The 23,813-nt window shown below is 39.9% G+C and overlaps 1 protein-coding gene across 3 annotated transcripts; it reads right to left on the reverse strand.

Moving 5' to 3' along the window:
* Positions 1–279: 279 nt before the first annotated feature.
* tmem63ba (transmembrane protein 63Ba) lies at positions 280–23,392 on the reverse strand. Of its 3 annotated transcripts, none has more exons than XM_079473359.1 (24): positions 23,118–23,392; positions 14,809–15,009; positions 13,948–14,027; positions 12,199–12,237; positions 9,417–9,507; positions 8,817–8,854; positions 8,467–8,609; positions 8,337–8,388; positions 8,124–8,232; positions 7,878–7,948; positions 7,163–7,243; positions 6,780–6,903; positions 6,274–6,407; positions 5,971–6,108; positions 5,734–5,887; positions 5,535–5,641; positions 5,261–5,347; positions 4,782–4,847; positions 4,519–4,681; positions 4,332–4,437; positions 3,992–4,159; positions 3,741–3,856; positions 3,598–3,660; positions 280–3,464 (listed from the first exon to the last, which is right to left on the reverse strand). In XM_079473359.1, the coding sequence occupies exons 2-24, from the start codon at positions 14,956–14,958 to the stop codon at positions 3,318–3,320; spliced, it is 2,427 nt and encodes an 808-aa protein (XP_079329485.1). In that variant the 5' UTR covers positions 14,959–15,009; positions 23,118–23,392; the 3' UTR covers positions 280–3,317. The 3 variants fall into 3 exon arrangements, with proteins under 3 accessions (XP_079329485.1, XP_079329486.1, XP_079329487.1); XM_079473360.1 differs by having other exon boundaries at positions 280–3,461; positions 23,118–23,354; XM_079473361.1 differs by lacking the exon at positions 12,199–12,237 and having other exon boundaries at positions 23,118–23,385.
* Positions 23,393–23,813: the final 421 nt, after the last annotated feature.

The following is a 23,813-nucleotide window of genomic DNA, read 5'->3' on the forward strand; positions in this document are numbered from 1 at the left end:
GCCATATTCAAAGCTCTGCTCTTGGCCTACAAGACCACCACTGGTTCTGGTCTGGTAACACAGACCCGCCAGATACCTGCACTCTGCAAACGAACAACGTCTTGTAGTGCCATCCCAAAAAGTGAATGAATCACTTTCGCATACTTTCTCTGGATCGGTTCCACATTTGTGTCTTGATCTGCCCGCCGCTACAAGATCATCAGATTCTGTGGCCATCTTTGAATCCATTCATCATTTAGGGACGCAACAAAATAACTGCTTGACACGCTATATTGTTTTGTCAGTAATTGCCTATTTTATTTTTTTAAAGACATGGAAGAGTTGAATAATGACACCATACAAAAGATCATTTGTGGTGGGGGTGGGTGGAGATACAAAACTATTAAAAACAGCAAATCGCAAGCATCGTACGATTAGTTCTTCCTGACATGACTGCAAATCTGAATGGACCAAAGCAAACAGAACATTCATGAAGGACTGTACATTGATTCGCTGGCTAAGCTGTACAAATGTAAATACAGTTTAGAGTTTCAAGAGCAGCGCAATGCTTCTATTTACAGAAATATTACAGTTTTAACCGCTTCACTCCAGTTTGACCGATGGAAATATAACAGACAAATGAAATAAATACAGTGGACAGTAGTTGTAACAGATGGGAAAAGCCTCTTAAGACGCATAAATAACTTATTGCCACTTCATCATGCTCAAGGACAGTGTTTTTTTCCAGAATGCAGTCCTACAGAATTCGCCCACAGTATTAAAGTCCCAATAGAGTTATATTGACATTGTTGTCCATGGAAGGCGAATAACAAAATGGCTTTATCTGGTTACATATAATCATGACAATGATAGAGTTTTCACATGAAGTGCATAGCCTACAGTGTTCATTGCATTTTAAAACGACTAAGCTACTCCGTTATCAGTAGAATTGTACCATGTACATAAATGAATCCGAGAAATATATTACCGATTTAATTCCCAATGTCAGTGACAACTGTTTACATAAACCTGACAGTTTTCAAGTCAACGTTTGTTGCAGAAAATGAGAGTTTCAACACTGCACTGCTATCCCTGTAAACAATAAATGAAAACATGAGAACTACACACACACAGAGATGATCAAATAATATGCGCAATGAAAATACAATTGTTTACAATATGAACTCAGGCATGGCCTTCATCTGCTCGCGTGATGCGTTTCGTTGATTAAACAAACCTGTCGAGAACCCATCCACCCCAAAATACCATCTATACCGAATGTACTTAATGCTGACGTTCATAAAAGTGGTGAAATATGCCCAGACAGAATGATTATTTCATGAGAGTTATTGTATCATAGTAATGAGAAAAGGAAGCTAAACTGTCAGAAAACTTTCTTGAGAGAAAGACATTTCTTTAAGCGATTTGTTAGGAAAGAAAAACTTTAAATGATTTAGAAAAGTGTTTTTTTAAAGTAAAGTGACGTCGTGTTTGTCTTAACATGGTGACAAAAACACAGTTATTAAAAAACTAAAAACTGCGGCTTCACAATGGTCACAACATTATTTCTGTCAGATTTCAACTACTAAACAAAGCCAGTTAAAGTCAACCACACAACTGTAAGAATGAGCTGATAAAAGTGTTAGAAAACTCTGTCCTCATTTATTCTAGTCATGTCAAACCTTTATGACCTCCGCAGATCACAAAAGATATTTTGAAAAAGCTTGTTGACCGAACAGCGACGGCAGACATTCACTTGCATTGGTTTTGTCCCCACACAATAGAACTCAATGGCTGCCAACGCCGTTCGGTTTTCGACATTCTTCAAAATATCTTCTTTTGTGTTTTCTGCGGAAGGTCAAACAGGGGTGAGTAAATGACGACAGTGATAACCATCACTTTAATGCACACGGGTCATTCAGATGCGCTCCTGAGGAACCCATCATTATAGCATTACAGACGGCCATATTAATAAATCAAACGCTGGATCTCAGATGACAAAGCCAAATCATCACAAACGTCGTAAACCCCATTTCTAGGAGATATTTCGAGTATTCCATGCAGGTTTAACAGTTTGTGTGCGGTCATGTCATGTGATCAAAATTTGACATTCATTGTTAATGTCAGTTGTTAGCTTTAAAACATAAAAGAAAAAACAAAACTGCCAATAAGAAACAAAGTGTTATTTCGTATCCATGCATAAGAACAAAAGAGCAACACACTCACATCTGCAAATCCCCTCCTTAATGTCCGCGAAAGGAACTTGCTGTGCGTTTAAATGAGCGTTTGCTACAGTATCACCGTCTACACCACATTCCACAGCAGAGTAACACAAGTTAAACCTGCTCCATATGATGTTGGATCGGGAAAGCAGTGGTGTATTCCAACACGCAGCGCAGCGACACGGCACTAATGCAGAGCTTTACACAGAAACTCTTGAAATACTGAAGAGTTCGGAAGCGTTTGACCTTGATTTGAGTCAGCCGTGTCAGACAGAAGAGTTCTAGACGTCTGAGCAGTTTTAGCAGTGAGACAGTTAGTGTTCAGTTAGTATTTCGATTCTTCAGCAGGCTGAGATTTCAGATTCAGTCTCATCTAATGTTAACTCCTACATGGGGAACTTGAAATGACCTTCATCATACATACAGTCACTTTGGTGGAGTTGCATAAATTTGTTTATCCTAAATATACTGCCGTGTTGTGCGATTTCAGCTGGGCCGCAGAAACGGCTGCATTCTGAACCATCCTATTTATTTTTCGATAATAAAATCTATAGTGTTTTGGCTGTGTATTGCACTGTGCTTCCGCTTCTTTGATTGTGGGGCTCTGCCATCTATTCTTTTCATGAAGTATAATATTTGTTTGGCGCCTGATTCCTCGCTTATATTTTTTGCGATACTGACCGCTTGCCTGGTTTTCCTTTCATCAAGGTCTGGTATACCCGCTAAACTAAAGCCCATCTAAAAAAGCACTTTAACAGTTTTTAGTTCCACACACATATTTAAACTTAAAATGGCAAACGTTCAGTAATCATTTTTAAAGCTTATTTAAGGACGAGAGCTACAGTAGCAACGGTACCTTGCAAACTTATTTTGATAAGCAATTTCTCATACAGATATGGAGAATGGAACTGATTGTGAGTGAGAGTCATATTTTCAGAGTCTCTCCACATTCTGGAGAAATGGCCATCCCGTCTCCAAGCCCCGCCCGTACGGGAGTGTATCAGCTGTGATGGATTCACACACACACGTTCAATGTGATGAGGTGTGGTGGATCTCTGTTCGGTGGGGTTGGAGACCTGCTCGCTTCACCAAGTCCAACACACGGTGCGGCTCGGGTCAATGGCGCACCTCGTTCTCAATAAGGCTGTCCTCTCCTGACTGGAAGTAGCCCTCGTTGACGACTTCTTCGTCCTGTGAGGAGCCCTGCCCCTCATCGCTGCCCGTCTCATCGGTGTCCTGCAGCACCTGCGCCACGTACGTCTGCTGAGGAAGGAACGAAGTGTACATCATCAATCGCCGTTTTTTTATCTAACAATCTAAAGTGGCTATGACCGGATCAAACACTTTGATCTACATTTTAATATGACATTTTCGAACATTGCATGCGAGAGCTTACCACAGACTTGACGGGTGGAGACGAGGCTGGTGCCCGTTCATTGTCCACACCATCCATGTCAACCTATGGAGAACATCAGAGGACAGTGAGACTTTTGGGTTGGACTGTGAAATCCAAAACATCCAGGCAGGCTTGTTCCTCACCTTGTAGTTGTGCGCGCTGAGGTATTTGAAATGACCGAAAACGACGTGCGAGAGGCAAATGATGATGGTGATGATCAGAACCACGAAGGTAAACATCGAGGTCGGTGCAGAAAAATCTGACGGGGGATTCAAGTAGATCAAGAGACAAATGTTTGAGTATAACCTGAGAGTAGCAAAGGCTATGTAGGCTATGTTTCCAATTATGTGATGTCAAACGTCATGCCTCACTATAGTTTGTTGTGTTGTCCTACCTGTGCGGACAGTAGAGAAGAAGAGCAGCCAGAAGAGGCAGAGGATAGGTGCGGCCACCACCTGGTTGACGGCTCCAGAGTGGATCTTCTTATCCAGTTTGGAAGGCAAGTAGGCATAATACATGTTATACCTGTCCACAAGGTGCTTCAGTAACATGTACATCAGACCTGCAGACGGAATTACAACAACGAGGGTTTAATGCAGACATTTATGGAGTCGGTTAATGGGGGATTTATACTTTTTTGGAAAGAAGGACCGATATCAAATCAATGCAGCTTTGCTAAGGATAGAAGATTTTAAGTCTTTATTCATTTCAGTGCTTTCTAAACTAGCGCTCACCAAACGGTACAATAATGGGGCAGGTGATGCTGTACGTCATGACAACAGTGAAGACGTTCATCATCCAGGCGTAAGCCGCTCCAAACTGAAACTCGTACGCTTGATGCTGCGACACAACAAACCTCTGAATGTAAATAAACGCAACAAACAAAATAAACAAGTACATTGAAAATACAACGGAACAGACCTTCTTAACGTTGCGTCTCTCAGCAGCCGAGCGCGCAAGGCACAGACGGATCATGTACATGAGAAAGTAAGGAATGCGTAACAGGTCCATGGCGTTACCGATAAACGCAGACGCGATAACATAGTTGACAAAGAAAGCTCCGTTATCCGGAAGAAAGACGCACCTGAAAGACAAAAACAGAGTACGTAAACCATTATGCTCTTAATCTGTAGCGCGACTTTTATATTACTAACGACTGGTTTTCACATTTCTCATGGACATACTCGAATCGTATTTTTCCCTCGTCCAGGAATTTATTGTCAAAGAGCCAGCGAAAGAAAAGATCCAAACTGCATGAAGGAAAAAATAAGAAACAGTTCAGTTCAACACGACAAACAAAGCTAAGAAGACTACACATGATTATTTTCTTTTGAACAAAAATGCTAATTACTTATTATTATTATAATATTATATAATCTGAATTTCTCCATGTATTGTGTTGAATTTAAACAGAAAGAAACCTCAGGAATGACAACAAAACTGAGAGAATGCATGAAAGTTGTTCACACGTCAGATTTATTCCATCATAATCTCCATCAGTAAACTAGAATATAAACTTTTCTTTCATTATCTTGACCAGTTTGCAGCGTTTCGATTTTGCTAATAAAAACAGTAGACAAATGTCAACAGTACTAGATTCTTCTATTCTGTGTATACCGTCTATGTAAATTTGTGATTACAATATTTAGGTGTAAGAATATACCTGCTGAGCCCCAGAGACGGCAACAGAAGAACCATGAAGATGAGGAAGGTGTAACATTTGTGCATGGTGGTCCTGTTCTCTCCAGATCTGACGGACAAAAATCGCATACACACTGACAGTCAGAACGTGAACGAAAACTAAATGGATACAGCGTTCTGTTTTTATTTTATTTCCTTTCTTTGAAAAAAGAAATGCTGAAAGTGACCGTTTGAAAATCTCGATAAATGTGTGCATGTGTGTCTGAGAGAGGAAGTGTGTAAGATGAGTCCTATACCGCGTCCAGTGAGCCTCGAAGAAGGCGGAGTAGTAGACGATGGTGGGAAGGAGGGCCGAGAAGCACCACAACAGCAGGGTGGGGAAGAACTGGGTGACAATCGGGCTCTGAAGGAGGAACAGACACAAGGAGGCGGAGCAAAATCTCATGAGTGACAGGACAGTGATTCGACATTCTGTGGGTTGAACGGGGCGCTTACGTTCAAGTACTCCACAGGTTTGGTGACGTTAAACTTGTCCATGGTGGAGATGATGATGGCGGGGGTGGTGAGGAAGAAGAGGAGGATGAAGAGCAGACAGTTGATGACTAAGCAGCGTAGCCACCAGTTCAGACCGCCGACGGACAGATGCTCCCTGTGGAGATTGGAGAACAAAACCACATTAGGGATGCGGGAACGGTACGGCAGATGTCAGAGTGATGGTGTAGGTTCCGTTACCAGTAGACGTTCTGTGGATCTGGAGCGTACGAGACTGTCCAGTTAATAGTGTTTAGGATACAGCTGAAAGGAGATGACTTCGGCTCACGGCGACAGTGACAGCCGTGACACTGACACGCATTAAAGTCTTTCAGGATGCTGGAAAAATCAACACAGACAAGACACGGTCACATGCCATAGTACTGAACACTTGCTATAAACATGTACAGAATATTTTTTCACAACTGAAACCTACAAAATGATTCACGGTAATACTAAGCTACTAAGGAGGTTACAGGCACGCAAAAAGTATGTTAGACGTACAGCGCTGTCATGGCTTCATTCTGGAAGGTGACGAAGGCCATGCCCAGAGGTTTAGTGTTGACCTTCTCTCTCTCTTTTCTGTATTCCTCCCTCAGCTTGGCCTCTAGTTTAGTGTAGTAGGCCACAGCCTCTTCCTGCAAAGAATACGGTCGGCATCACTAACATGCATTGCATTCTGTTAAGAAAATCATTTTCTCTACTTGTTTTAGCATCAAGAACCTTAATATAAGCTAATTCATGCTTTAATGATCTCAATCTGACTTACAGAATCACAGTGATGTGAACAGTTCACCTAAAAATGACATCATTCACTCTCGTGTCATTGCAAAACGTTCTTCTGAAGAACACTAAGTACCAAACAACATTGAACCCCTTTGACTTTCATTCTTTGAACACAAAACCACTGAGACGGGTCACAAAACTGAAGAAAAACAGGTCAATCTGGGTTTTCAAAGTGACTCTAGAGATATGCTGGCGCTCCCATGAGTCTCGGCGTCGTCTCTGACCTGCTCGCAGCCCTTGATGATGCAGCAACAGAGGTGACCGCAGGGCTTGGGGTTGATCATAGTGGGCACGTGCTCTTTGTCCTTCAGGTCCGTGTAAAACTTCTTGCTGCGCTCTGCTTTTTTCCTGTATGAGACGAAGCCAAGCACAATCATTCGTCCTGAATTCAAAGTCCGCTTCATTATAAGTGTTAGCAACAACTTTCTGAAATTCCCTTACGAAACATTTTGTCAACTTTCAACAAAGGGTAGAAACTCAAACCAAATGTCATTCAAGAGAGAAGAGATTGTAATATCTCTTGTGGGTGGCATGCAGCATCTGTGCTCTTACAGCTTTAAAAAACATCAAAGGACATGAATTTGTCAGCGGAAAATACAGTGTGTACCTTTCAGACTCCAGGGACATGAGCTTGGCAACGTCATAACACATGCGCGCATCCAGAACAACGCAGTTTTCATAGGCCTGCCTGTGTATTAAAAAGAAAACATGGACAATGTGTGAAGCTGATATTACAGAAGTCAAACTTTACGGACGTCATAAAAACCAAACACAAAGGAAGATATTTGGAAGAATGTCAGTAACCGAGCAGACTGCCATCGTAGGGAAAATAAATATTACAGGGCGGGATTTGCTCGCTTACAGACATTCTTCCAAATATCTTTCTTTTTGTTTTTAGCAGAACAAATACATTTATACGGGAGTAAATGATGACAGAATTTCTATTCTTGATTGCTGTGATGCACAACAGCAGTGCACATTATGGTGGACGGTCTGTGGGTGCCGTCTCATGTCTGATAAATGGCAGACTGCAATCTGTTTTGAGACGCCACTGAGACTGTGCTTTTATGTTTGCTCTACACATATACTGCCCTCTCTCTCTCCTGACGTCTCATCCTAGAAATCTAAAAATACTTCTGTTATTCACACACACACAAACATAGAGCAAACTAAATAATAGATCATTTGTAATAAATATAAGAACATTCTGGATGCTAACAAGACTATCGGCTATTTCACTATAACAATAGAAATGAGACATCAGAAGTCTTATGATGAATGAAATGAGGGATCCTACGGCACCGGATGATGAAGAATCTTACTCGAAGTGTTGCTTGATCTGGCTCTCATCTGCATACTTCACAATCCCGTTGATGAATAAAGTACGCTTCACCTGTGAACGGATTCAACGAGGAGACGTCACAGAAAGGCAAATCATTTCCATCATTAAAATAAATTGACGTTCACTGCTGACCCCCACTAGCCGAGAAATATTGTGGGGCATTAAAACCATCGATCTTAGTTGGAAGTAGATGTTATAAAGTTTTTGAATATAAGATTGTCCTCACCAGGTCGTCCTCTTTGTAGTGCATCTTTGATGTGTGTCTCCTCATGCTGTACACAGTCATTAACAGATACAAGAAGGCAAATACAGTGTGTAGCCATAAAAGTTCATTTCTGAAAGACAAAACAACAGAGAAACGTGAATGAAAACACAATCAATGACAGTTTTAAGAGTTTCAGAGTTGAGCTTCAGTGTTGTAGGCGTGACGCAGGCTTACCCAGGGTTTATGTTGCCTATTGTAGTTCGGCCAAAACTGTAGGCATTACTTCCTACAAACAGAAAACAGGTCAAAGGTGAGTGTTACAGCGACATTCCCATGTGAAATACTGGATGACTGACTCCCTCACCTAATAAATCTCCTGAGAAGTTGACCGGCAGGACGATACCCACAGAGAGCACACCCACCACCACCAACAGACCAATGATGTGCCGCTGGAACGAGAGGTAGTGGACCGCGTCCTCGCCGCACTTCTCCCTGATCTCATCATCTCTGAGAGAAAAACACAGGGTGTCAAAATAACGTGAAAAACTATTACGAGGAATTTTAAACCAAGGTACATTTCTCTCTGATAAATAATATATTTTGTGTGATGTTTGTGCCTCTCATCTCGTAGCTACCACTTGAATGCATCATTATTGTTTCTATACAAGACTTGTATAGTCTTCGCAAAGTGTAGCAGAATTACAGGTCACTCACTTTATCCTGAAGATCGCGGTCAGCCAGGAACAGAAGCCCTATAACACAGACACAGATCATCACATTTATAATGTGTTGATTGTTCAGAGAGCGTCTCTCATAAACTTCGAGAAGTTAGTTAAAGTTGCAAACAAACGGCTGGCAAAGCCTAAGCAACAAACTGAGACCTATAGCATGTGTTTTTTGACTCAGCGCGGACAGTAATGCTTCTAATGCCAGTACTGAGACAACTCTCAGCTTACATGTACACCATATATCTTGTAAACAATAATAAATGTTAAACTGAAGTTAAAAAAGAACAACAGGTTAACTCCAATGCTCAAATAAGTGTTGTTTTTTTTATTTTTTTTAAGTTTATCATGTGTCGTGCTTAAACAATTTTGGTAATTTTACTAGATTTATTCATGGAATATTGTGTTAAAATTATGGTTATAAAATTACACAAAATAATTGTTAAAGTCAATCTCTGTGTTATTTTTGTACAGTGTGCACTTTTAATATTTCAACTGTTTCACATCCTATTCGAAGAACCCATAAGCAGTTTAAGTATGACCGCAGACAATAGCTGACACACCATCACTGATCGTGCGAGCTACTTACGTTGTCTCTTTGGTCAAAGTCGACGGAGCTGGAGACGGAGGTGAGGCGCTCGTAGCGAGAGTCGGCAGGCGTCTGCGTGGCAGAAGCCACACTAAACACAAACACACATAGTCAAACACAAGGCCTCTCAGAGCGTACAGTCATTTTATGACATGCCAGTAAGATACAGAGCTACATGAACATGTTACAAATTACTATTATTAGTAAAATCTTAATTCGCCTACTTAAAGTCCCAGTGAAATAAAAAATGGCGTCATCAATGTGCGTCATTCTCTTTTTTCTTTTAATAATCTTCAGTTAAAATGAACTTCCGTCCTGTAGCGGATTTCCATCTTAAATGACGTATGTTAGATGGCTTGGGCGGAGCATCCGTTAACTCCTCCCCTTCAACTGTCAGTCTGCTGCCAGTTCCATTTCAAAATGCAACGACTGTTTTAATACATCCAGTCAAATCACAGAGAAAGACGAAAACAGAGCCCACTATCTTTCTCATACAAAATATAAAATTTATCTTGGAAATGCATCAAAACACTGCAGTTAAAGCGATCGCAAATTCAGGTTCACGGGGACTTTAAGCTACTTTTTTTGTATAGATAATATGACCTTGCTCAGGTCAGGCCTAAACACATGTCAGGCATGCAACAAAAAATGACTGCGCACGTACACGTTCAAGCACAGAGTTAGCATGAGAGACTAATGGACACAACACACACAGATTATTCACAAACAGACTGCAGGAAACCTAGAGATGACACAAAGACAAGGAAGTAAGTTCAGAACGATTAGAAGCAGACAGCATTAAGCAGAGAAAGACCCGTTCAATGAGATCCCAGAGACTATATATTACCATACAGCACCCCAAAACACTTTAGAGACATATACATGTATAAAAATACATACATGGATGTCACAATGTAAATACGTCTTAAAGCCACCGGATGTGTTATTCTCTACAAAACCTCTGAGCTCCACTCAAATGTGGTGGGATTTAATAGGTTCTTGGAACATGAGTGTCTACAAATCACAGCACCAGTACACATCACAGGTATCCATCAAACTATGTCATCATTACACAGGTGTGTCCTACCCTACACAATGTACCTCTCCATGTAAGCCTCTTCCCTGTGGGACATATAAGGGGCTAAAACCCTTGCCAGAAAATGTGTGCTTAGAAAGGAACCCAAGAAAAGTGAATACTTTTTGCCAAGATACAAAACTTTGCAGAGACTTCTAGAAGATATTAGTAGACTGGTTTTAAGGGTGTTTTCACATAAAGTTTGTTTTAAAAGAGACAAACCCAGTTCACTTAAAGTGACCCGGCTGAAAATGATCTCCGTCGTTTTGCTATTAACAGTATAGTGGACTCAAAAGAGAACGCAGTTCTTGTTTTGGTCCGCATGAGCGCACTGGTTTTCAAGACTTTACAATAAGGTTATAATAATTATCATTGGTTATTATTTCAAGTATTATGAATTACCAGCATTTATTTACATGACTATAGAATAAAACCACACAAGATTATGCCATAAAGCCTGTTTTGTCTAGTATTTCCGTAAGCACAGACTTCAACGTGTTAAATCAAATCCAAAATGAGAATTCTTCTGAATTTTATTTACAATTCAATTTAGCATTAAAGACTGTAAAGTGTTTGAGAACTTCATTGAATTCCTGTATATTTCCTACCTATTAGACATGAGAGGTCTCAATTATACTGTTGAATGCCAAAATAAAGAAAGAAATGAACAATTTAATAGAGACATCGGTTGCAGTACTAATATCAGAATGTTGGATATCATTCATAAAATTAAGTTGTTAAAGGATTCTGTTGTTTCTATATTAATTTGAAGATTAAATGTGAAATTATTAGAAGGTAAAAGTATATTTAAAACATTAATGTTATGTGCGATTAATTGTGATTAATCACAGAAAATTTTTGATTAATCAGATTACAATATTTACAACACTAATTACAATATAATAAGTTTCGGATACACATGTCAAAACGAAACGTGAAGCCAGCTTCCCTGCTTTAACATGTCACGAAGAAATCGAAATCACAAACGGACCCACAAATGAACCGTACTCAGACCACCTCCAGAGGGGCCTTTTAGGGGGCTCTGAGATCACTTGGACCCAATATACACGCCAAACTGATCCGAGAGCGTTTGGAGGGCTCAAAACCAACTAGATTTGAAAACACCTATGGTTTTATTTGTTTGAATGACCCAACATGACAACTTCATGCTTCGGGGAGAGACTCTTGTATGATTTTATAAGTCCGGCATGGCGGTATCACAACTGGTGCAAAATTTCACCTTTAAAGACACAAATCCAAACGATGCAAACCCTTAAATGTGACCCAGTCTGTGAAATCCTGACCTCAAAATCTATTTAAAAGTCTCAATATCTCATAATGATCAAAATTTGATCTCAAGCATTAGTTTAAGTATGATTCATTGATATGGCCTAACAGAGTCAATTTGAAAAATATCAAGGTAATATCTCAGATACATCATGTAGGATGATTTTATGTGGAAAACAATAAATCACTAGAGATAACACTAGCTGGGTTTCACAGAAAGCTTGGTCACAAATGTATTAGCTCAGATAAAACACAACGTTGAGAAACGCTTCCCTGGGAAAGAAGAAAGTGTGAAAGATGTGGGGAAGAACCCCAAAAGAGTAGAAAGTGTGTAACCAGAAAACCCAGAAGTCAGCCCGAATCCAGCCGACAGATCGCACAGCAGAGAGGAAAGAGCTGAGGCATAAAAACAAAACATACTATTCCTCCTCCAGGCGCTGGTACACCTCGTTCCGCCTACTAAAAATGAGAAGCTTGATGAGAATCTTTGACAGTTTAGCAAAAACCTGACATTCAAATCAACACAACACCCCAAAAAACATAGACACACTCGCACAACGGCATGTTGTAAGCGGTTTGTGAATGTGAGTGAAATGTGAGGCCAGATTACTAATGGAATGAGACTCACTGGGTGAGCTTTTGGGAAAGCAGCTGCATCTGATCTGAAAACCAATCCATTAGCTAAAGCCATTACACAGCTCTTGCCAGTGCACCCATCTTACTGCCTACATCCCACAACACAAACATTCCTATAGAGAAAGATCCGCATCAGGACCCATGAATCGAGTGACCAGCTGCATATATATTTCGTCTCAGAGAATGAGAGTTCAGGGTTTGTTTGGGGTCGAGAGCAGCAGGCGTTGAGTGGGTGACCGGAGCGAGCGTGCTGTCTTACTGCCGCGATATGTGTGAAAGGACATGAGGTGTTACGTGCTGCTGTGTCACTACATGAGGTGACGTTTGTGAAATACTGAGCTGTTGCTAATGGGCCACCCTGATTTTGACAGATTATGGCTGATTAGTAGGCGTGTCAGTAGAACAAAAACATCATTTCATAAGTTTAATATACACATTCCAGTAAATGATTCGCAATAACACAATGAATGCAGGGCTCCAGGCTGCAACTAATTTTGCAACCAAAAATATGAATTTTACTATGTGCACTCAAGAGACTGATATGTGGAAATGCAGTTGCGTCATTACACCACAATTGAGGAGCTGTTTCATTATCAGCACAGTGAAGAGGCGCTGAAGGAATATGGGACTTTCTGACTGCATTATTCTTCAAGAAGAGTTATAATACCACGTCTCATTTTTCTTCCAAGCGGTGGAACGAGAGTGAATGGAGGACAATTTTTTGAAGCTCCAAAAAGTGCATCCATCGATGAAAGAATGGCTTGACGCGACTCTGTGGTCTTAGCGAAGGTCTTCTGAAGCGAATCGATGCGTTTGTTTAAAGCGGTCATAACACAGAGCTTCACGTATGCAGGGCTCTCTCTCTCTCTCCTGCACACAAATGAAAGTGACTTGTGCACATGTTCTTTCTCCTGCTCTCCTTGGTTGATGGGTGGGCGTGCCGCGTGCTTTTCCAGGAGAATTGTCCAATAAGGGACCAAGAAAATTTGTTACGTGACGATTTTTCATGTTCCAGAAAACTTGTACGAACGCTGGGTGAGTGTATCGAGCACAGAAATACTACGTCATACGTCCAACTCGCTTTTGGAAAAAGTTGACCATGTCAAGCATGAGAAGACAACACGTTTAACAATGTAAGCAAGTCAGAATGCATAAAACACTGTTGCAGGGCCGCTTTAAGAGAAATATCCTTACTGAGAGCGCTATTAACATTAATGTCTAACTTCTGTTATCCCTCTGCTACGTGTGAACCTGAGGCTTGTTTTTCTCGCAAATGATGCAGTCGTGTTGTAAATTCTTAGAAAAATTGGATACAGTCTCCTCTGAGCGGGAGCTTTCTTCACCGTCATTTGTCAGAAAAAAGCCTACACGAAAGTATGTCATTTAAAAATGTAAGCTAATGTTTTTTCCCTATAGGATCCAATGACTAACTTAACTGATTGTGTGGAGCCCTGGAATGTGTATTATAAACGAAAAGAGTGTCTATTATAAATCCATATTATTTTTGATGTTGTATGGTATTTTTATGTTTACCTGTCAGCATCAGAAACCAACGCCAGACGGCCGTAATCCCACGCTACCTTTCTCAACAATGAGAACACACATAGCAGCACCTGAAAGGGCACAGAAATGTTAACTTCATACAAATATTGATCAAAACTCTTTATTGCTCATTATTGCATATTTGTCTTATAGATAAATACAAACCTATAATATGGATTTTAATATCAACTATTATTACACATTTACCTAAATGAAACCTTAATTCCACTTTTATTTATATTAAGAATTTCAACAAACACTAACTCTACATTTTAAAGTCAGAAGGTTAAGGATTGTACACATCGGCTGCAGGGTTTTTCGAGACATTTTTGAATGTGAACGTGCAAATTCATTCCCTGACATAGATGGCACTTGAAAAACAGAAATACCCCAGTAAACACGGCGCCGTTGCGCAACTTTACGCTTCTAACACTCGCTTGTCACACAGAAGAAAAATTGATCCCCGACGTTGGTATCAATGTGTGCTCGGCACAACCGTTTTGTGCTTAAGTGACACCAAGTCGTGTTTTACTGTCACTTTAGCAGATATGGGCAAGTGAAGAAAAGCGCCAATCTCATTGGTCGACCAGTTTTTAACACGTCGCATCAACCAAAAAAACAACCCTGAGGTGTTTTTTTATTATGCTTTTACGCCTGCCGTTTTGTGCGTCGGTGTGTACACTCACATTCGTGCCCTTTGTTTATTTGCGAGCACGCGATTACCGTCTCAGTGTGTACAAGCCTTTTTAAAAATGTTAGCCATCAATGCTTTATCTATTCTACAGGACTCCCGGCTAACATTGAGCTAAATGACACATACACAAGTGAAAACGGTCATCTTGTGTAGCTCACCAGGAAGCACATGAAGTCGAGAGCGAGTACAGTGGGCACTCCTCCGAAGGGCAGACCCTTGAGTACGGTACTGGTGATCCGGCCCGTGTAGCAAAAGTCCTTGGAGCCATTGTTGGGCTGAGAGGTCACCGCTCCTCCCGTCGCAGCCATCGTGAGCACTGCTAAAACCCTCCTCAGCACTCCTGCATCCTTACACAGCACCTGTTAGAAGACAAGACAATCAGAGCAAATCTTACATACGTGTCGATTTCAAACTTCAATGCCTTTAAAACATCATGCAAATAATTGGCTTTGGATAGAAGTGTCTGCCGAATGTCGCTTTGTTTTTGTGATTGGTCTTAAGTGACTCGCCGGCATATTTACATTCTGAATCAACATGTGCACACTGACTGCTTTCCTGTGAAATTAAAGAGAACGGTTTTTGAAGCATTACAGGCTAAACCGGTTCTGGTGGTAACATATGAGAGAATGCGTGAGGGGAAAAAACCGTCGGTGAATAACACAAATCTGTCTTGCTTCTGTACACCCACACACAGCACTCCACTGGGACAATAGTGTGCAAGGTGTGACTTTATATAACAGCATGAACACTCATCTATAAACACCTCACAGCTTATCAATTCCTCACCATTATGTCATTCCAAACCTGTGTGACTTCTTTTCATCCACGAAACACCGAATGACGACAGACGTGTCATTTTTGGGAGAACTGCTCCTTTAAAAGATTTGTAGTCTTGCAAGACGTTTTTTTTCAATAACGCACGCTGTGCTCTGGCCCATCGCTCACATCTACAGTCCTCCTACAGAGTGAGATCCGCCACGGGACGGCTTGACAATGAACAAACAGAGGTCAGCGAGTTTGGCATCTCTACAGCAAAATGTGTCAACTGTACCACGTTCAAACCTGACAGACCGCATTGTCTTAAAGAGAACAAAAATAACAATTCGGTCATCGTTTACTCACCTTCGAATTGCTACAAATCTGTATACATTTATTTGTTATGATAACAAAAGAAATTTGGACGAATTAGGCTGGGAAGATATATCGTGCTTAGTTTCCTAAATGAATGACGTTTAAATACTGCAACATCCGAAAGCCAAATATGGGACACAGAAGAAGATTTACACCCACAAAGTGCGTTCCAAATCGGTCACTTATGAACTATTCTACGCCATTGTATAAATAGTGTGAGTAGTGTGTTTACATTGAAAATTCTCAAAAAAGAAGTGCTCTTTAAGTACCCGGATGATGCACTTTGTCAATCTAAGCGAGACTGAAGTGTCCACAGTTCTACACTTCATATGGTTAAGTGCATAGTGCAAAGTATGTCCTTTGGGACACAGCTACAGTTCCAGGAAAAGCCAGTGGTCATATTCTATTGCTGTTCTTCAAACCTTTTCATGATAAAAAATAACATTTATAATGATGACGTTTGACGTGTTGGTTTTTCAAATGCAGGTAATAGACGACTCGATCTCGTAGTGATTTTAGATTGAGCTGTACTTCCTACTGATGAAAGAGCCGTAGTTTACAGGAGAGCTGTGAGTGAACCACAGAATCCATTTAGACATGTATATTTTGTGTGAATCGCGATATATATCGCCCAACAGTTTTTGGAGCCCATTGACTACCACAGAAGGACAAATTACATTATATCTCTTTTGTTCTGTTAAACACAAAAGAAGATATTTAGAAAAATGTAGAACGGCAAGCAGTTCTGAGGCACTTTTGACAACCATGTTATTTTTCCTACAATGGGAGTCAACGGGGTCCAAGAAGCATTCGTCCAAATATCTTTCTCGGTGTTCAACCACACAAAGACATTTCTACAGGTTTGGAACAACTAGTTTAAACTGTGAAACCAAAGTTGAATAATTCACCTAAAAATTCACAAAAACCACTCATAGAAAAGGTCTGGTAACTACCCACAATGCCTTTGGGCAACAACTGGTCAACACACACACACACGTCTAGTTTATTATCTCTGTGGGGACAGTCCATAGGCCTGATAATTGTATACTGTACAAACTGTATTTTTTATGCTCTACCCCAAACCTAAAGATCATAGAGAACCTTTCGCATTTTTAGATTTTCAAAAAATATCCTTCTGTACGATTTATAAGCGTTTCTGCCCAAAGGGGACCTCAGTTTTGGTCCCCACAGTGACACCAGTCGCCATGCATTGATGTGCATTCAGGTTTAGGTCCCCACCGGGATATAACAACAAGGACGATCAAACACACACACACACGTCTCTCCAGTGTGGAGTAATGTCTGATTAAAGGTTATGTTAACTGTGACGGCAGACCTCAGATTTTCTTCTGATGGAAAATAAACACGGCACGTAAGGGTGATGGGGGAAAGGGAGTCACATGCTGCGTTTGTGAACAAATGAATTCTGTCCCATGCACATGAACTCAGCCCCACGAATGTTAATGGATTTAAATCATGATATTTACACCCTTTCTAAATGGTCGAATAAATGAAGTCAAGAACCGAATTTCTGAACTTGTCTACAGAACACACCGATTTAACACTTTAGATTTATCTCAAAAACTCTGCCAGTCCTGAGCCACATCCATCACCAGTGATCAGAATAAAGAGGGTTTGTGGCAGATGGTTCAGACGCTGCCCCCAGCACCCACCCTCCCGCTGCGGTCCTTCTAAACTCAACACTGATCCAGAGAGATGGAAACAAACAGCGCATGATTTCAAACTTTACAGGGCTTGTGACGTACGAGCTCCAATGAAAAGATGCTCAAACACTGAGAGAGCCTTCTTCATGTTGCCATGACAACACAAGACCCAGTTCAGGTTCAGGAAAGCCCTGAAAGTTAAGAAAACCCTCTGTGACAATACTGGGCCTAGGTGTAGTCATTTCCAGGCATTCGCTGGTTTCATACTTTACAGGTTTATATCATCTACGCAATATAACGGACACAAACGATAGACTGCAGTCTCTTGCTGGTCAAATTAAATTCCCTTTTTTATATTGCGGTTGGGTAATAATCAGGATAATAGTGCTTACCGCAAAATAAACCCTGACAAGGTGATCAGATCTGCAAAGTCAAGCTGTTGCTGAACATTCTGTTGCTCTTTCACCCGCTTGAGACTTTTGAAAATATGATCTACAGATCAATGAGACGACCGATTCTAAATAGCAAAGCTCTTCACTTCCCGTAACATGCGGACACGTGTTCAGTTCTTCAACAAGTTTGACAACACTAAACCCCTGATGTGTTTGCTGTATTGAATTATTAATACACCTCACTGTCTCACGCTTTCATATTATCGACAGAGCTAATGCACATCAGTTGAAATGAGGAGAAATTTGATTCCAGTATGTTAATATGAGAACTTCTGAGCAGATGAAACAATTTTAGAAGAAAATGCAATGGTTGTTATTCAGTTTATGAATTAAAAATTTAATAGATGTGGTCATGCATCACAGGATCTACAATGTAGATCTAAAACTTAATGGAATCTAAAAGCATCATCGACAAAATCTGGCCACTGGCGTGGTGGTCAACATTAGCCACACTATATAAAAGGGAAATTCAGTCCACATTTCATTCAAATCTAAATCTTTCTTCTGTGAAACGCAAAAGAAGATATTTTGAAAATGTCTCTGTTTTATTGTGTCCGTACAAAATGGGCAACCAAAAGTTCTTCAAAATCTGGTTGGTATTCTGAAGAATTAAAATTATACAGCCGGTGAGGACTGACATAAGGGTGAGAACATATAAAGAGTAAACTATGCCTAAAAGAGGTGAGCTGTAACAGGTGGTTAAATATTCTTTTGTGATGCTAACAAATAAATCAACTTAATATTACATTGTCCCTCTCTAAGTTTGGCTTTCATAAGGACGGGCAAAACAAAAGCTCTTCATAAGAATGTGCAGCACTGATTATCAGCTCCATACAAGGGTTGTTGGCCTCAAGGTTAAACGAAACTGTCAATCATTAGCCACACGAAAAGGGGAAAGCAATACTGGCAAAATTACATCACGTTATAGCAGAAAACACCATTTTCAAGGTCAAAATGTTAGCAGCTGCTTCATAAACATTATCAGAAACCTTCAATGGAGAATTAACTACTGTAACAGTGTTTCCACAAGGTTTACGGCTTTGGGGAGGTTTGGGTGCGATATCTACATTTTATTTGTGGCGGAGGTCAGTGGTGTAATGCGTCGGAGTAAATGTAATTAGTTACTTTACTTAAATACCTTATTGGCTACTTTTTACTTGTACGGAGTATTAAAGATATTAGCTACTTTTACTCTTTACTTGACTGCCCTTTTTAATAAGTATGTGTACTCTTTACGCCGCTACATTTGTATTGTTGTTCAGGTCATTAAACATAAGTACTTTGAATTTGTCATAGTGAATTCCTATGGAGAAAATCACATGCTGCCGAACAAGTGATTAAAAACAACCTTTCGGTGAGCTATCTTTAGAGTGTGTGCATAGGACGCCCGCATTGACACAGGCAGACTGCTTGATCTGTGGCGATAAACAAATTTGAAAGTGGGGGGGATGCGAACAGGATTTTGAAAAGTGGAGGGGACATGTCCCCCTTGTCAATTACGCCCCTGTCTGCAGAGCGCTTTTCCCCCATCGCGCCGAACCGTTCCAGTTGTGTTTCCACACGAGCCTGGTTCGACACGGCACGATTACAAACTGTTCTCGGCTAGGAACGTGCTAATGAATAGGCGCAGAGGGGTAATAGCTCAGTCTTATGTGTTACCAATGCAGCGCGTGATGCATTTGTGTTTAAATAAAAATAATTCCGTTATCAGCCCTGCGGTGGAAACTGAAACCATTTACGTACCTGCTGACATGGATCAGCACGGAGTGGAAGGATTAAGCAACGAGAACGAATCGGCGCGATGTTGGCAAAAGTGCTCTATATGCGACATGTCTTCGGCGGGAATGGAAAGGGTTAAATGAAGCGTGTTTGGCAAAAAAAAGGTGGTTTTTAAAGTGGTTCAGCTGTGCTAGTTCTTATGTATTATGTATTTTTCAGTTGAATTCACAGTTTAAAAGATTTTCTATGTTGTTTTAAAGTTAACAAGTAATGGTGTTAAATAATCAGGATCTCGATATTGGGCAAAATAATCGGGATTATGATTTTTGTCACAATCGAGCAGCCCTAGCACTATATAGAAAATAAAATTAACTTGACCTAACTTGACGGGGGTGCCGTAAGGTAACCGTAGGGGAAACAATGTATAATATTATTCATTGATTTCTCTGTACTGTCACTACCTGCCACTGAATATCAGAATCTCCATCTAGATGGCAATGCACATATAAATACATATGTGTATATATATATATATATATATGTGTGTGTGTGTGTGTGTACATTATGTGTCTGAATGTAATTGTCTGCAATGGCTCACGTATCTGCAATCGAATACCAGCATGTCAAAAGACCAGTGAAACCTGTATAATCTGTGTAAATGACAAATAAACTTTTGCACATGACAAATGACACCTGATGACTATAAGTGACTATGACTGTATGCATTATGTGAAGGATGTAGCAACATAATCAGGACTGTTATTATGTAATTTTATTGTTAACTCATGTTCAAAACCTTGATCCTGTTTACGCTGCTCTCAAGATATCGGTATCAGCATCGGTTGAGGAGGACAGAAGAGAATGAAAGCATATTCCTCAAGCTCACATAAAGAAAACTACATGTAGATCTTGCACCCTGAAAGGATACAATATGTTTTTTTAATAATGAAACAGATGATGGAACAGGACCGTGTATTCATGCACATACCTGATATAATTATTTTAGATGTGACTGGTTTACGATTTGATAAAATTCTGCCTAGCACTAAGAGTAAACTTTATTCTGAGTGAGTCAAAGAGAATGAATAAACCAGGACATACAAGGTGTCTACGCCAAGGTTATTGTAGGTTACTGAAATTAAAACTTTAAAAACATCTCTGTTCATTGAAATCAAATCAACCATTGACCTAAAAATTAACAGTCAATTTTGTGTGATTTTTTACTCACCCACATGACGTTAAAAATGTTTAGAGAACTTCGAAGCAGAAATTTAGGTGATATCCGAGAGATTATGGTGTCAGTTTCTGCAACGGTCCAGAAAAGTACTAAACACATCAAATTAAATTGGTCCGTCGCCCATAGTGGCTCAGTTTATTTTTTTCGAAAAGCGACGAGAATGCTTTATGTGCGAAAAACAGACCAAAATAGAGACTTTAATCGATATATTTACCTCAGTCTTGTCAGTGTATGGCACGTGTTCACAAGAGCATCTCTTCTTAGTCTTCTTCTTGGACGAGAGCACGTTGTCGCATGCGTATTAGGTTTGTGCCTAACCAGAATATACAGAAGACAAACTGAGAGAAAGGGAAGAAGATGCTACACAGCCACTAGTTTCTACAAGACAAAGAGCTATGGATATCTGGTGGTGCAAATGTCATAAGTGCCTACCAATGCCTATGGAAATGGAGAGCTTGTGCTGCATAGACTGGGATAAAGGGATGCGCCACAGCTCGAAAGTGTGGATAGTTCAAATGATGATATGACAGATGAATACGCATGCATCAAAGTGCTCTCGTCCAAGCAGAAGATGAAGAAGAAGTGAACTGGTGAACGCGCTCCATACACTGACAAGACAGAGGAAAATATAAGGTATTTTGTTTGTTTTTCAGTGCTTCAGAATAATTCAAATGAGCCACTATGAGCTGACGGACTAATTTACGTTTAGTACTTTTCTGGATCTTGGCAAAAACTGACACCATGATGTCTATGAGGAGACCTGGAAATCTCTCGGATGTCACCTGAATATCTTCATTTGTGCTCCGAAGATGCCGGAAGTTCCCTTAACATGTTTGACGTCATGTGGGTGAGTAAAAAAAAAATCACACAAAGTAGATTTTTGGGTGAAGTTCCCTTTAACTAAATAAATGAGTTTAACTAAAAATAAAGCACTAAAATTATAATAATAAACAAAAATAGAGATGAATTAATATTATATAGGAACATAAAAAACAAACAGATACATTACAAAATGAAAAAAAGCATATAAAAAATTGCTAAAACTTGAACTAAAACTAACATAGTAACTATAAATCTAAAAATAAAAGCTAATTTACATTTTGAATGAAACGAAATAAAATGAGAATGAAAACTATACTTACTCTGGTTTACGATCTTGAATTATGCCAAAATTTTGCCTCCGGTTTCTAAAAGCCATTTCAAGATGCCAATGCACTCAATATATTGATTTTCCTTGTAGTAATAATGTGTGCTGGAGGCCAACACGAGTTTACGAGAGCTGCGGCAGAACACATTGAGCAACTCTTGGCTGCTCCAAAAGCACGCTTAGTCATTAGATAAGGAAATGATCTTGAAACAGAGTAAACAACATCCAAGATTGTGGATTTTAAGTGGTTGAAAGGTTTAATGCCTCATATAGTAACTGATATACAAAAACAAAACACTAAACTCACGGCACGGGTGAAACGCAGGGATTCTTATCATATTACTTGAAACATGAAGGCTAGTATAGAAAGCATTAGTTTACAAATAAAACACCCCACATGAAACCACATACCAACAATGTCATCCTGTTCTGACCATTTCTCCAGCCTGTTTACCCAAAATCTCAGATTTCCAAACAACATGAAAGCTCAAATTGATCATAAAAGTACCATACTAGCATTAATAACACGTTGTTTACTCGACTCAATGGTTCCTGGCCTGTGAGGCATTAGTACTGTTCTGGTTAGATGGGTCAGAATATGTCACTCATAATCTATCATGATGCTTTTGAGGATTATAAGATTGACACTAATCAGGGGATTTGTTTAGACACAAACCACCTCATGTAAACTATCTGTTGATCAACCTGACTTAAGAAATATATATCATTGCTAAACAAAATAACCCTGATCGATAGACGTCATGTCATTTAAACGAACTATGCTAGCCAGTTATAAACCGCCTGATGAAAATATAACTCTATTCAATCATTCATGGACATTTATTTATTCCTAACAGGGATGTAAGCAATCGTGAACCGTTTATTTGAAAAGTCCTCATTAAAGTTTGAGACATTTACATAGTCAGCTAGCGCTAATGCTGCTTAGCCGAGCTCCCGTTAGCCTCTCCGGCGGGTGCTTTAACATCAACCTCTGCTAAATCGGTAAACACCGATAAAAGTTCGTTTACACGCAAATAAAACATAAAATAGCATTCAAGAGACGATGTGTCAGCGCGTAAACTAGTTGGTTAATGTGGTGCAAGTTAAGATAACTCACCTGGCCGCAGTGGTCAAAGCCGAAGTAGCTCTCGGCTAGCTACTGCCGGAATGTCCCAAACCACAATAATAATCTACGAATTTCGATCCAGACTTTGTTAGAGTTCGTCAGAAAGGTTTAATAGTGTTGGGAGAAACATGTATAATCCTTATAAGGGTACATGATCCAGTTAGTGACTTGCCTGGAGCTGATCCTAAACAAGTCCTAGCATTGCTATGTGATGGGTCGGGCCGGTGTGTGACTGCGGTTGATAGGCAACCCACGAACTGTTTCCCAGCCGGGGCGTCGGCCATGATCGCTTTTCTTCGGGTATTTCCGTCCACATTCGATTCCTCTTCGATTTCATTTAGACATTCGTACGCTTTTAGTTTGCACGGGACAAGTCAAGCAAAGTGTTCTGTCGCATTTGGACCTTTAACCGGTTTTATATACTACATGTTCGTTGTACTATTAATACCCATGTATATATGTATGTATATATATATATATGGGTAGTAATACATATACATACATTTATATATACATATTGATATATTTAAATATAAGATACCAGTAAATTCATGCTCAAAACCTTTGTTCTAGTTTAAAAAATGGACCCGAATATAGATTTCATATATTAAATAAAGAATAAATGCGTTTAATTGATTTGTCAACTGGTATATACAAGTGATATATCAGTATTATACTCAGAATCAT

This window comes from Barbatula barbatula, assembly GCF_947034865.1.
Source record: "Barbatula barbatula genome assembly, chromosome: 14".
NCBI lineage: Eukaryota > Metazoa > Chordata > Actinopteri > Cypriniformes > Nemacheilidae > Barbatula > Barbatula barbatula.

Excerpts from the sequence above, each read along its gene's own strand:
- tmem63ba (XM_079473359.1), bottom strand. The coding sequence starts at position 14,958 with ATGGCTGCGACGGGAGGAGCGGTGACCTCTCAGCCCAACAATGGCTCC. Across the intron at positions 8,855-9,416 it reads ACTTTGACCAAAGAGACAAC|GGCTTCTGTTCCTGGCTGAC; the intron begins GTAAGTAGCTCG and ends TCTGTGTTATAG. Across the intron at positions 4,682-4,781 it reads GAGGGAAAAATACGATTCGA|GTGCGTCTTTCTTCCGGATA; the intron begins GTATGTCCATGA and ends TTTGTCTTTCAG.